Source organism: Cricetulus griseus, chromosome 4 (genome assembly GCF_003668045.3).
Source record: "Cricetulus griseus strain 17A/GY chromosome 4, alternate assembly CriGri-PICRH-1.0, whole genome shotgun sequence".
NCBI classification, from domain to species: Eukaryota; Metazoa; Chordata; class Mammalia; order Rodentia; family Cricetidae; genus Cricetulus; species Cricetulus griseus.
In genome coordinates this window covers 221,571,379-221,585,556 of record NC_048597.1, presented here as the reverse complement: position 1 = coordinate 221,585,556, position 14,178 = coordinate 221,571,379, and the positions used below count along the sequence as shown (strand labels likewise).

The window sequence follows — 14,178 nt, the reverse complement described above, 5'->3', positions numbered from 1 at the left end:
TGCGGTTACAATTGGAATTCCCTCAGAACTGTTTTACTTTGTCTCCTCAATAATGGTGTCATCCCTGGCTGGGGACTAAGAGCTGTGGAGGGGGGGGAGGCTGGCACACAGTATGCCTTTCCCTGGGTCCAAACCAATGCAGGCACCCACCCGCCACCCTACTGCTCTACCAAGCAGACCGCATGATCTCCCACTTTCTTCTGAGGTCTTTGCATAATCTTAAATACCCCCTTTCTGCCCTTGTGTTTTGTTTTTAAATTGACAACAGGGTCTTCCTATTGACCCTGACTATTCTGGAACTTGATTTATAGATCAGGATGGCTTTGAACTCAGGGAAGAGTCTCCTTCCTCTGCCTAAGTGATAGAATTAAAGTTGGATGCCACCATATCTGGGCCTCCATTTTCTGCCCATAGAGACTGAGAGCATCCAGGCAGGACAGTGAGCATAATAGATCTAATGCTGTCCGTTCTTTGCTTTGTGTGCTCAACCACTGGAGGGAGATAAATGAGTTGTCAAGATTTAATGGAGAGGTCTGGAGAGGTGGCCTAGCAGTTAAGAGCTGGCTGCTTGCTCTTCCAGAGTTTAATTCCCAGCAACCACATAGTGGATCACAACCATCCTTAACAAGGTCTGGTGCCCTCTTCTGGCCTGCAGGCATACATGCAGGCAGAACCCAGTATAGATAATAAATTTAGTGGCACACGACTTTATTCTCAGCACTCGGGAGACCGAGAGGCAGGTGGGTCTCTGTGAGTTTGAGGCCAGCCTGACCTACAGAGTGAGTTCCAGGACATCCAAAGCTACACAGAGGGGACGAACACACACACACACACACACACACACACACACACACACACACACACACACAAAACAAAAGCGTTGGAGAAGTTGCAGAGATGGATCAGTGGTTAAACCCAAGTTTCCTTGGAAGCACCCACATGGCTGTTCACAAACATACATAACTCCGGTTCCAGGGATCCCACACATACATACAGATAGGAATATAAATACAATCAACTAAAACGTTTAAGCTTTAAAAATTTGCAGTTGGCTTAAAGGGAGTGGTTAAAACTGTAGACAGTTGAGCTCTAGGTGAAAAGAAGGAAATAGAGATGTAGGAGATTTTGTGTCTTGCTCAACTATCTAAGAACAAAACTCAAGCATGGGCCAAAGGACCAAGGGTTAGTTGGTGGCCAGTGTCCATCTGGAGTTCATGTGGCGTGCTTGGTAGAGGGACAGGGTTGCTTCGGGATGGACGCAGGGAGAGGTCATTGTGTGGGGCCTCCTCCCACAGCTGCCGTGCTGAGAGCTGCAGGTGACAAGGCAGAGCTCCCTGTCTTGGAGTGCATTTCATTTAAAGTCATATGAACGTATATCATGAAGGCATTGGGAAAAGTAGCCACAGATTTTTGTTTGTGTTTTGTTTTTAGGCAGTGGCTTACCTACTATGCAGTCCAGGTGGCGCAGGGCTTTCTCCTTGTATGTTTCCTGAGTGCCCGAGGATGGGTGTGTGCCCTTGTGCATGCCGCCATGTCTTGTCTTTTCTCAGTGAGGAATGTTGAAATCTGCACGTTGAATGTATGTGATCCATTGGGTCAGGCATGGGTACAGTAGTGAAGAGTCGCCTCACAGGACAGCAACCAAACGATTAAGTGTTAAATGGTTAAGGGTTCTTGCTGCTTCTGCAGAGGACTACTTAGTTCCCAGGGGATCCAGCCCCATCTTCTGGCCTCCGTAGACAATGCAGGCATTCCGAAACACATACACACAAATAAAACGGCTCAGTGGTTAAGAATAGCTAATGTCTGTCAGGAATTTCACATCCCAGCACCCACATCGTACAGCTCTTTATAACTGTTTGATTTGACACCCACTTTGTCCTTCACAAGCATCTGCATAGACAGACAGACACACACCCCAAATACACATAAACAAGTCTTTATAAAGATTTACCCAGAGGTAACCTACTGTTATTAATATGAGAGGGAGGAAAGGCATTTATCTTGAAAATATAGAGAGCCAGGCCCTTTATTAATTTGTAATTTTTTAGTCTCAAATATAGAAAAAAATCTGTTTATCCTTACATAAGAGTTTTCGCTGAGTTACAGTCGGGTTTAGCAGGTCACTACTTACTGCTGGGGGGGGGCTTTGATAACCCAATCACCACCGATCTTCATCTTTATATCAGGAACCCCCCCCCCCATCTTCTAAAATTCAGGGTTTCACCAAGCAAAGCTTGAGGCTGGCCTCAAACTCTTGTGGTGCTCTTATCACAGAGTACTGGGGTTAAAGGTTGCAACGCCACTCTCTGGTCTCTTGTGCTGAGGAACTGGGGTCTCCCGTTGGTTAGGAATGTTCAGTTTTTCCATTGAGTTACACTTTCAGTTCTCCAGCTTTATTTAGAAAATAAGATTTTCCTAGCAGTTCCACTCCTTTTCCCAAAATTGATCTGTTTGCTGCCTAGTCGTCCCGCCCCCCCGTAATAATCAAAGTGTAGACTTGTTGGTCACTGCCATGAACACTGATCATGTTTCTGTGATTGAATTGCTGCCAGGACCTGGACTCAGCAGTTGTAAGCCATTGCATATGAAGCCTGATTGCCCTTTCTCTGAGGAGCTTCAAGGGTGCCCCAATACTTCATTTCCCACCAGCTTTCCTGTCTGACACTTTCAAGATTTGCTGGTGTGTTTGCATCTCCACCGGCATCTCTGATTAAAATTTTATCTGATTAAAATTATGGCTTTGTCCAGTGACTGCCAGTCAGAGTCCCTGGGTTAACCTGCACTGGCAGGTGCCTTGAGAGACCCACAATAAGTCCTTAAATATTAGGTCCCTGCAAAGAAAACCCCAAGCTCCTCCACCACCAAGGAGGGAGCATCCCTGCATTCAAAGCTCTTAGGGTTTTCCATTGTCTTTATTTTGTCCCCTTTCCTGGTGGGTGGGTGAATGTAATGTAATGTAATCTCTTGCACTGTGTGGATCCCAGGAATTAAGCATAGGTCATGAGACTTTGTGGGTCCATTGACTTCCTAAGTGGGGACTGGAGAGATGGCTCAGCAACCGGTTTAAGAGCACTGGCTAATCTCCCAGTGGATCTGGTTTCCATTCCCACCAGCATCCACAGGGCACCTTTACAAATGTCTGTAACTCCAGTTCCAGGGGATCTGACACCCCTATACATGTAGCTGGCAAAACACCAATGCACATAAAAATAAATCATTTTTTAAAAAGAAAAAACAAGGCTGGGCGTTAGTGGCACACGCCTTTAATCCCAGCACTTGGGAGGCAGAGGCAGGTGATCTCTGTGAGTTCGAGACCAGCCTGGTCTACAGAGCGAGTTCCAGAACAGCCTCCAAAGCCACAGAGAAACCCTGCCTCAAAAAGAAAAACAGAAAAGAAAAAAAAAATCCATCTTCAAAAGTTTAAAATAAATTTTGAAGAATTATTATTATGTGTATGGCTGCTTTGCCTGCAGAATTAATGTATCGTGTGAGTGCCTGGTGTCCATAGAGGCAGAATCAGGCACTGAACACACATGATTGTTAGCTGATGTTTAAATGTGAAGAGTGGACTGTAGGGGTGTCCTGTGAGTCTTGTTTTTTTGTTGTTGTTGTTGTTGGGGTTTTGTTTTTTGTTTTTGTTTTTTTTGGTTTTTCAAGACAGGGTTTCTTTGTGGCTTTGGAGGTTGTCCTGCAACTAGCTCTTGTAGACCAGGCTGTGAGGCTTGAGTATATATATTCGAGAGGTTCCCACTCTCCTTGGCCAGTGTCACTAGTTCCTGGCTGTACCTAGGAAACAGCCGCACGAAGTGGCTGCCACACAGGAGCTAGCTAGCTGGTATGCACAGTTGACCTATCATGGCCCTCTGTTGCCATCTAACAGGCTGTAGTTAGTTCTCCAACCCCAGTCAAAATTGTCTGTAACTCCAGACAAACACTCATACACAAAATTAAAATAAAACCCACTTTTTAAAGTGACTATTCAGTGGAGCGCGTGTGTTGGAGCAGAGATCTCTCTTAACTGCCAAGGCCGCCACCTAGTCCCCTTTGTCCCTGCAGTGTGTTCAAGGCTGACCTATTGCACCTCTGTACAGAGCCATCTCTGTCATCCTTAGGGATGCTGCCACCCTAACTTCAAATGCTTTTTCCATTGCTTGGGTACCATAAAAGCTTTAAATTCCTTCTGCCGGTTGGAAGGTACAGATCTTCCATTAAGTACAACTGGGTGATAAACACAGGCCTTTGGGGATGCGCTAGGACACACAAATGAATCACCAATGAATGAAGGCCATCAATTGGGGGCGAGATCATCCACCCCAGGTGAGGAGGAGGGTCATTCTTTGCTACCACGTTGTACTGGTCCTTTCCGAAGGAGCCAGTTTGTCCCTTAGGATGACATTTGCATAGTGTGTTGACTAGTGACAACACAAGTTAGTCATTTAAGAAGAGCTAGCCTCAACTCAGAAAATGCCCCCCACCAGACCGGCCTATGTCTGAGCCTGTGTTGCATTTCCCGTTGATATGGCTGTATGATGAAACAAGCCTTCTCCTTCCCCAGGTTCTTTATCACAATGGTTTTAATCAAGCCATGAGACCCGTGAGATACAGTGTTACCTTTTTGAAAATCACTTTAAAGATGACGATTGGCATATGGGTGGTATCTGGTTAACACAAGTAAGCTCGTGGCAGGTGTTAAAGTGCTATAATTTATCAGACCAGCGCTTGGTATATTTTACTAGATGACTCTGTGGGAAATTCGTGTTCCTCCATGTTCATGTGGGGTCAGAGAACCTTGGGTCCCAGCCTTGTGGCCCCTCATTTGCATATTTACAGAGTAGTTTGTTTTCCCCTGGCTTGCTTTCTCCTCCTATTCCTCCTTGTCTTCCTTCTTGTTCTAAGACAGTCAGGGCTATACAGAGAGACCCTGTCCTATCTTGAAAAAGTAAAGAATCTGCAGCTGGGTCAGCTTGTTGGCTCTGTGGGTGCTAGTGACCCATCTGAGCAGAGGGGTGCTGATCATTAATTCTACACTTGCCGATTGATTCAATTATTTATCTTTGGAGAGGCAAGATCTGTATGTAACTCAGGCTGCCCTTGAACTCGGAACCACTTGCCTCAGCCTTCTGAGTTTAGGGATTGATTATATATAGGTTTGTGCCACTCAGGCTGGGAAGCTTCTCCTTACAGGTCTTGGAAAAGGGGACCCCATTGCTTTAGAGACATAGACTTCACAGAGGTTAATTAGGGTAAATCTGAAGGCACGTGCATGTGCACACAGACACAATAAAAACAAATTCTTTTTAAAAAATTAAGATGGGCCAGGCGTTGGTGGCACACGCCTTTGATCCCAGCACTCGGGAGGCAGAGGCAGGCAGATTTCTGTGAGTTGGAGACCAGCCTGGTCTACAGATCGAGTTCTAGGACAGCCTCCAAACAATAGAGAGAAACCCTATTGTCTCAAAAAAAAAAAAAAACCAATAAACAAACAAATAAATATAAGATGGCGTGTGTAGAGAGATAGTTGGGTGGTTAAGAATACTTGTTGCTCTTGAAGTCTTATTTTGAAATTATTTATAATTCCAGTTCTAGGGCTCTAATGCCCTCTTCAGCCTTTTGCCAGCATTAGGCATACACATGATTCATATATATACATGCAAGCAAAACATTCATACATGAAATAAACATTAAATAAATAAAACCTGTTTTAAAACAAACAAACATCAAGGCTGGCTGTGGTGGCACACACCTTCAATTCCAGCAGAGGCAGGCGGATCTCTTGAGTTTGAGGCCAGCCTGGTCTATAAAGTGAGTTAAAGAGAGAGAATGCATCCTACCCTGTGGACAGTCTGTAAGTGCCCAATCTGCCTAGAGACACCTTCAATTTAGCACCTCACAGTTTGGGGTTGACAGGCAACCATTTGAAAGCCAGTGAGTGTTGCACAGTACCAACATGTCAACTCGCTCAGGCCAGGAGGTAGCATTTAGGAGTTCCAGTCATACATGTCAGAATAAGTAAAAGGTATTATTGGGCTTCCTGGCTTGGAAGAGTGTTGGTGAAGACAAGGCAGGGCCATCCATGTACTGTCCATTTAGACAAAGCAGCTGTAATGGGTAGCTGTGTCTCAGCAGAGAGGTGGTTTCCATGGGAAGGGAACCTGAGTTGCAGTGATGGTTGCACTGGGGACACTAAATGTCATTGATGGTAGTTTCTGTTCTATGGATCTCACCGCAGTTGGTAGACACAAAATAAATGTTGGAGGCAAGTGAGATGGCTTGATGGCTCAATTTTGCTTGAGTTCCATTGCTGGGACCCACAAGTGTGGAAGGAGAGGCTGACGGTCACATTGTCCTCACACCTCTTTCTGCATGTCTGCCGTGGTTCATGTTGGTGTACACATACATAACACATGAGTGTGATTGAAAAAGAACAGCACACCCCCCCCCACTCCCACCCCTTATTATCAGCCTAGGTCCGAACCCCGAGTAACGGCAGTGTTTGACCGGTGCTTGGTTCTCTACATGTTTTGTCTTGGGTTTTTCTCATGTTACCGTCAACCAGGGTTTAAGAGGAGCTGGAATTTGAACCTGGGTTACCCTAATAAAATACCTCACCAGACTGAGGTGCCGAAGACCTGTCAGTTGCAGTATCTCCCATCTCTTGTCCAGAGAGCCCCCTGCCCAAGCAGGTACCATCAACTGCTTCCCCACCTGTTTGTCTGTTTGGCCTTACTCTTTCTCTACCCACCTGGTCGGACCATCTGCTCTAAAATGGGTCCCATTGATCGTCAAAAGTCCTGATACAGTTTCTCAGTGTCTCAAATAAATGCTTGGTTTTTTTTTTGTTTTTTTTTTTTTTTTTTTTTTTTTTTTTTTTTGAGGCACTTCATGTAATATTAACAAACACGCCAGGCCTTCTGGATTAATTTTTTATGAACAATATGTCTGATTCAGCCAGCGGATATACTGGGGCTGGTTGTGTAAGATGCAGGCCCCCTGACTGCAGGGCGTGATTGATGATTTTCTTAGCTTAGAGCAGGTGATACTCCCAGAGTGCACATTGTCTTCCTATTGGGTCAGGGGAGATTGTTGACAACTGATACAAATGTGACAGAGAAGCCACTAACCTGTGTCTGCGTGCCATGAGGGCCTCTCTCGGGTTCAGGCAGGAACTAACTCCAAGAGACCTGAAATCTGTATGGAGAGAGCTGTAAACTTTGTATCTGAGGCTCATTCCCAGTGTTTGGCACCAACCGACCTATAATGGTTGCTCAGTTGTCGGAGTTTCCCTTAACAGTCTTGATACTCAGTGGAGGTGCCATTTCTAAAACAAAGAGACCCCCCTCCCCAACTGTCAGCTCCACCTCAGCAGGTGCCAGCAACATTGTTCAAGCATAAGCCCCTCGGGCCCGACGGAAGCTTCTGTCTGTCCCAGGTGATAAGTGAGGTCCCTTCTTCCAGTGCCTAAAGCTTCTGTTTGCTTTTCTAGCTGAGCATCGAGCAGGCCCAGACTGTGGCAGAGCAGGTGGAGATGAAGTCAAAAGTGGTCCAGTCGGAGGTCAAGGCTGTGACAGCCCGCCACAAGAAGGCCCTGGAGGAGCGCGAGTGTGAGCTCTTGTGGAAGGTAAATGCGAGCATGTCTCCCCACAGCCGGCTCCCCGAGTCTGGCCTGCGCAGAACTCTCTAGCTTCATTTCTGATCTGAGGCCCAAGCTCTATGTTTAGAATAGTTGGTAATTTTCCAGAAAGATGGGGTGGAGGGAGGTGTCCCTGGTACGCTGGATGTCACTCATGTAGCGAAACAACAAGAAATCCTTTCAGAAGTGCCAGTATCCAAGATGGGGCAGGGCTCAGGTTCTCTGTTGCTCGCCCTGGAAAGGAGGCAGACAAGAGGGAGACAATCAGAACTCTTGTTAGCAGAGGGGTGGGTAGGAAACAGCCCTTATTTTTGGTGTCCTGGCTGACTATACTTCCTGACCCTGTGTGGAAAGCCTCTACTTGATGAGGGCGGGGGTGGTGGGGGAGGCGGGGAGTGTGTTTCCTGTTGAAGACAGGGAAGAGTTCTGGGCACACTAGTGGGCTGGTAGACAAAAATCAGCTGGGAAGATTCCCACTGATCACCTGCACCAGCATCTTAGCCATTCTCATTGTGTGCCCCCACTCCCCCAAAGAAAGGCCAGCTCAGGCTACCCACAGTACAGGCTGGTATTCAACCCTGATTCTGAACACAGGGCTGCAAAACTGACTTAGAAGAGGCCTCTGACAGGTGGCTTGTTTTGAGGCAGTATAATGGTAGGGACATCTTAGTTCCCAAGAAACACTCTTAAAATTAGTTTAAGACTTTTTTCTTTTTTAAAAATTATGTGGGCATGTGAGTGGTGCCTGTGGAGGCGTAAGATCCCCTAGAGGGGTTTCTGGTGAGCATCCTGAGTTTGGTGCTGGGAACCAAACTCTGGACCTTGGCCATTCTGCACTCTCAAGTACTTTGCCATATCTCCTGCCTTGTTTTGTTAAACTGTGCGTGCGTGCGTGCGTGCGTGCGTGCATGTATGTTGAGTGTGGCTTTGGGCACGTGAATGTAGGGGTACACAGGGGCCGGAAGAACATGGTGAATCTCCTGGTTACAGGTAGTTGTAAGCTTCTTGACAAGGGCTGTCGTTTGGATGGAACTGGGGTTCTACAAGAAAGAGTGCATGGTCCTAACCAGTGAGTCATCTCTCCAGCCCCCTGCCCTGTTCCTGTTGTTACACCCTGAGATGTTCTGTGTCAGAAGGTGAGAGTTGGCTCTAGCAAGCCCCCACTTCTGGATTCCCTGGTGGAAAAGGTGACCTTGTTTTGGTTGTGCTCCTTCCTCACCGGCTAGGTGGGTGTTTCTATTTACACACACACACACACACACACACACACACACACACACACACACACACACACACACACACACACACACACACACACACACACACACACACACACACACACACACACACACACACACACACACACACACACACACACCCGCTGTCCTGGAACTCACTATGTAAGGGCAGAGATGCTCTTTCCTCTGCCTCCCGGTGCTGGGATTGAAGGTGGGTGTCACCATGCCTGGCCCTGTATCGCTTCTTTTGGAGAGGTTGGAAGATGGCATCTCTTCCCTGTGTGTTGCTAGACCATGTCTACTTGCCTAGAATCCCTGTTTTTAAATAAACTTGCTTGTTTCATAGACACCTCCATCTCATCCTTCTTATATGCCTGTTTTTTGTTTGTTTTTGTTTTTTGTTCTATTCTCATTTCTGTTGGTAAAATAAAACACCCCAACACAGGACAGTTTAGTCTGCTATATAGTCCATTATTGTAGGGAAGTAAAAAGCAGCATGCCTTGAAGCATCTAGTCGTATGACGCCCACATCCCAGAGCAGAGGGGGGGGGGGGTGGCGGCCCATGGCCCAGCCAGCTTTTGGGGTGGGTCTTCCTCCAGTTAATCCAATTCAGAAATACTTCCTCACATACAGACCCATAAAGCTAGGCTACAATGATCTAGGCTGTCCCACAGAGACTCTCTTCCCAGGTTGTTCTAGTTTTATCAGATTGACAGTTAAAAACTGCCATGCCTTTTATTTAGGGCCTGCTCAGGAAGAACACAAAGCAGTTGGATTTCTATGAGTTCAAGTCCAGTCTGGCTTACATAGTGAGTCTCCCCACTAACAACTGCCAGGGATCCAGCGCCTCTGACCTCTGTGGGCGTCTGCACCTGTATGCACAGACATACTTAATTAGAACAGTAACATTTATTGTTTTAATGCTAGACCTCGGAAAAGTTGTTGTGGGCCTTTCCTAGCTTTCAGCCCAGTCTTGATGCTCACAGACCTGGGATTGGGTGACTTCTGGTGGTGGGGGTCACCTTGCTCAGAACTGAAGACTTGAATGCAAAAGGATGAGGAAGGAAGAAACTGCTCTGTCTTGTTGGTCAGATAAGATCTCTTTACACATAATTCAGGCTTTTTTGTGCTCCCACTTTAGGTCTCCGCGTGGGTTTCTCACACACTCTGTGTGCTTGGTTCTGAGTCTCTCTCCTTCCCTCTCTCCCGTCTCCAGGTGGAGAAGATACGGCAGGTGAAGGCCAAATCTCTATACCTGCAGGTGGAGAAGCTTCGTCAGAACCTCAACAAGCTGGACAGCACCGTCAGTGCGGTGCAGCAGGTCCTGGAAGAGGGCCGGGCCTTGGACATCCTGCTGGCCCGAGACCGGATGCTGGCCCAGGTGCAGGAGCTGAAGACCATCCGGAGTCTCCTGCAGCCCCAGGAAGATGATCGAGTGATGTTCACGCCCCCTGACCAAGCCTTGTACCTTGCCCTCAAGTCTTTTGGCTTTGTCAGCAGTGGGGCCTTTGCCCCGCTGACAAAGGCCACAGGAGATGGCATTAAGCGGGCCCTTCAGGGCAAAGTAGCCTCCTTCACTGTGATGGGCTACGACCATGATGGTGAGCCTCGCCTCTCGGGGGGTGACCTGATGTCAGCTGTGGTCCTGGGCCCCGATGGCAACCTGTTTGGTGCAGAAGTGAGTGATCAACAGAACGGGACTTACGTGGTAAGCTACAGGCCCCAGCTTGAGGGTGAGCACCTGGTGTCTGTGACCCTGTGCAACCAGCATATAGAGAATAGCCCCTTCAAGGTAGTGGTCAAGTCAGGCCGCAGCTATGTGGGTATCGGGCTCCCTGGGCTGAGCTTCGGCAGCGAGGGTGACAGTGAGGGCAAGCTCTGCAGGCCCTGGGGCGTGAGTGTGGATAAGGAGGGCTACATCATCGTGGCTGACCGCAGCAATAACCGCATCCAGGTGTTCAAGCCCTGTGGCTCCTTCCACCACAAGTTTGGTACCCTGGGTTCCCGGCCTGGGCAGTTTGACCGGCCAGCTGGGGTGGCCTGCGATGCCTCTCGAAGGATTGTAGTGGCCGACAAAGACAATCATCGCATTCAGATCTTCACCTTTGAGGGCCAGTTCCTCCTCAAGTTTGGTGAGAAGGGAACCAAGAATGGGCAGTTTAACTACCCGTGGGATGTAGCAGTGAATTCTGAGGGCAAGATCCTGGTCTCCGACACCCGAAACCACCGCGTACAGCTGTTTGGGCCTGATGGGGTCTTCTTGAATAAGTACGGCTTCGAGGGGTCTCTCTGGAAGCACTTTGACTCTCCACGGGGTGTGGCTTTCAACCACGAGGGTCATCTGGTAGTCACCGATTTCAACAACCACCGGCTTCTGGTCATTCACCCCGATTGCCAATCAGCACGCTTCTTGGGCTCAGAGGGCAGCAACAATGGACAGTTCCTCCGACCACAGGGCGTAGCCGTGGACCAGGAAGGGCGAATCATTGTGGCCGATTCCAGAAATCACCGGGTGCAGATGTTTGAGGCCAACGGCAGCTTCTTGTGCAAGTTCGGTGCTCAAGGCAGCGGCTTCGGGCAGATGGACCGCCCCTCAGGTATCGCGGTCACCCCGGATGGATTGATCGTCGTGGTGGACTTTGGCAACAATCGAATCCTCATCTTCTAATTACATCTTCTGGGTTTCTGTGTTTAGGGTGTGCGCATGTGTGCCCCTCTCTCTCTCTCTCTCTCTCTCTCTCTCTCTCTCTCTCTCTCTCTCTCTCTCTCTTTTTGAATTTCAAAGAAGAAATCGTCTCAGGGATATTTCTTTTACTTTTCTCCCCTTTTTTATTTTATTTTTCTTTAAAGAGAACAAAAGTACAACATTGCTTTAGTCCTACCTCATCTTATTTTTTTTCTTTCTTTCTTTTTTTTTTTTCTTTTCTTTTTCTTTTCCAGATGAATGTAATTCTCTTGTGCAGGGACTGAGCCTGTGAAGTGATAATTTCTATCTACCTCAGACCTTTGCATGTTCCTCTCTAGCAGCCCTCTTTGCTCTCCACAGAGCTCACATTCCCTTCCCTCTCGAGGGCATGGAATGCACAGGCCAGCACTCCTGCATCCTTGAGGGCACTGGGAAGCATATGGTGGGGTGCATTTTGTAGATTGAGCCAAGGAAACCCAAAACAAAAAACTACTAAGTGAAAAAGAAAAGTATAAGATGTTGGAAAGATAGGATTTAAAATTCATGATTCTAGTGTATTTGTGTTCTTGAGAATACTGTGTGCGTGGGGTTTAGGTTGTTTGGTTTAATCTTTTGGGGGGGAATTTTTGGGTTTTTTTTTTTTTTTTTTTTTTTTTTAATGCTGCAACAGAGCTTTTCTCTGTTCTCGGGTTACCTCAGTGTCTAACATCTTCATCCCTAGGATGGCTGTGGCTTGCTAGCCAAGAAAAGCAGACCATTCATATTTTAGGTGTCTGGTCTTTTGTTTTTGCTAAAGAAGGGTATGTGTGTGTATGTGTGTGTTTCTGAAGCCATCTTCGCCTGGGGCGGGGGAAAGCTGGACTTGACACATGGCATCCCAGGGAACCTTTTCTTACCAGTTTGTTTTCTAAGAAATAGGTTTAGCTCAGGACTCTCAGTTAAAAGTGTTCTCAAGTTAAGTTTCCGTGTTTTGTTTATAAAGATTTAGGTATAAGCAAATAAGTTAACCTTGTTCTCAGAGAGGGGCTTTTCAGATAGATGTGGACGGGGTGCCACAAAAGTGGGGGTGCTGGAGAAGTGAGGCACCCCCACATCAGGGACTGTTCAGGAGAGTGGGGAATCCCGTCCCGAGAGTGAACGTTCTGCAGGAGTGTATAGTAGGCAAAGGGATAAACTTTTATTTGAAAAGCACAATTTTTTTCCTGCTTTGGAAGTTCAGGGAATCTAGAAGAATGTTTGAATGACAAGTAGGAGCACCCCATCCCCGACCCCTTGGCTCAGGTCTCTTTTTTTCTCAGGATCCTTGAACCTGAGTGGAGTCAGACCTCAAGGTTAACATGAACCCCACTCCCTCCCCCCAAAGGCCTTTGAATGTAAAGCATTTGTAAACCAAATCCCCCCAACCCGAAGTGCAGGACACAATATGTATCCTTTTTAAACCTGTACCAAAGAATAGAAACGTGGGGTTACGTGGCTCCCATGCCACTTAAAGACTGGTTGTGGTAAACCTCAGACTGGGCCCTGTTGCCACCATCATCTGTCTGAGGGGGAGGACCCGGCCAAGCCCCTGTACGCCTCACTACTGAAATCAGATCGAAATCGAAAGGGGCTCGCATCGCTGGCTGAGGACGGAAGAGTTCCTGCCCGAAAAAGACCAAAAGATCAGTTTCTGTCCAGAATGGATTTGGTTTTAAAAGAAGAAAATTAATAAATGGAGCAGTTTACTTCCTGTCATCCCAAGGAGAAAGAAGGTGGTGATGGGAAGTGTGTGTTGGGTCAATCAGATTGCTTGGGGACATTTGACTTGCCAGTGTGAACTACGGTGTCCATTCACATGACTTTTAATTTCAGGATTTCCAGGTGACCCAAATGGGGAAGTGGGTGCCAGAGTCACTTCATCAGGGAAAATGGTACACAATCAGGGAACCCCAAAAGTAGCTGGTGGCTGCCAACTCCCCATTTCCAGGTTCCTGGGGATGAAAGGTGCATAAGCTCCTTTGTTGAAATTTAATAGTGGATCCTTCTCCAGTTCATATTCCTATAGACTTTATTATGCCCCCTAATTGTTAACCTGACTTTTTTATAGGGCGGAATAACCGGGAGGCAACTCTCCCTCCCCTCCCCCCAATCTGCCCAACATGTTGCCCTTAAACATTCAAAGCAACTGACTTTACATCCTTAACGATGATTCTGATCGGGAAAAAAAATGAATATTGATAACTAACATTCTCAGGAACTGGATTCTAATTGTGGCCAGGGAAAGGCTATTTTTCAGTGCTATTTTAGTTTTTTTCCGTTCCTCTTAACAGCTTACCTATGGCAGAAATACTGGCTGTTCAGTGACAAATTTTTCTGGTGAAGTCCGACAAATAAAAATACTTGATAGTTTCCTTAGGGTTTGATCGCTCAGTCCAGGTTTCCACCTCGTGGCTGAAACGGTTGGGTCTGAAAGAGTAAATGGACAGGCCATCGCAGGCTTAGAGCAAAGTGGGTGTGTCCTCAGAGGTATGTGGCTTTTCTGCCTTTCTGTATCCAGAATGGTGTTTGCCTGGCATCTGAGGGACATGGTCACACTTGGAGAACTTTTGTTTTTAAAACAAGTGGCCATTTGTGGCCGCCT

The 14,178-nt window shown here is 47.2% G+C and overlaps 1 protein-coding gene across 1 annotated transcript in view; it reads left to right on the top strand.

Annotated features, from left to right (window-relative positions):
* Trim71 (tripartite motif containing 71) overlaps nt 1-11,540 on the top strand; it is a 48,428-nt gene extending 36,888 nt beyond the window's left edge. Inside the window, exons 3-4 of the mRNA XM_027415544.1 lie at nt 7,487-7,621; nt 10,089-11,540. Coding sequence (XP_027271345.1) covers nt 7,487-7,621; nt 10,089-11,540 — 1,587 coding nt within the window. The remainder of the gene's footprint in view (nt 1-7,486; nt 7,622-10,088) is intronic.
* Nucleotides 11,541-14,178: the final 2,638 nt, after the last annotated feature.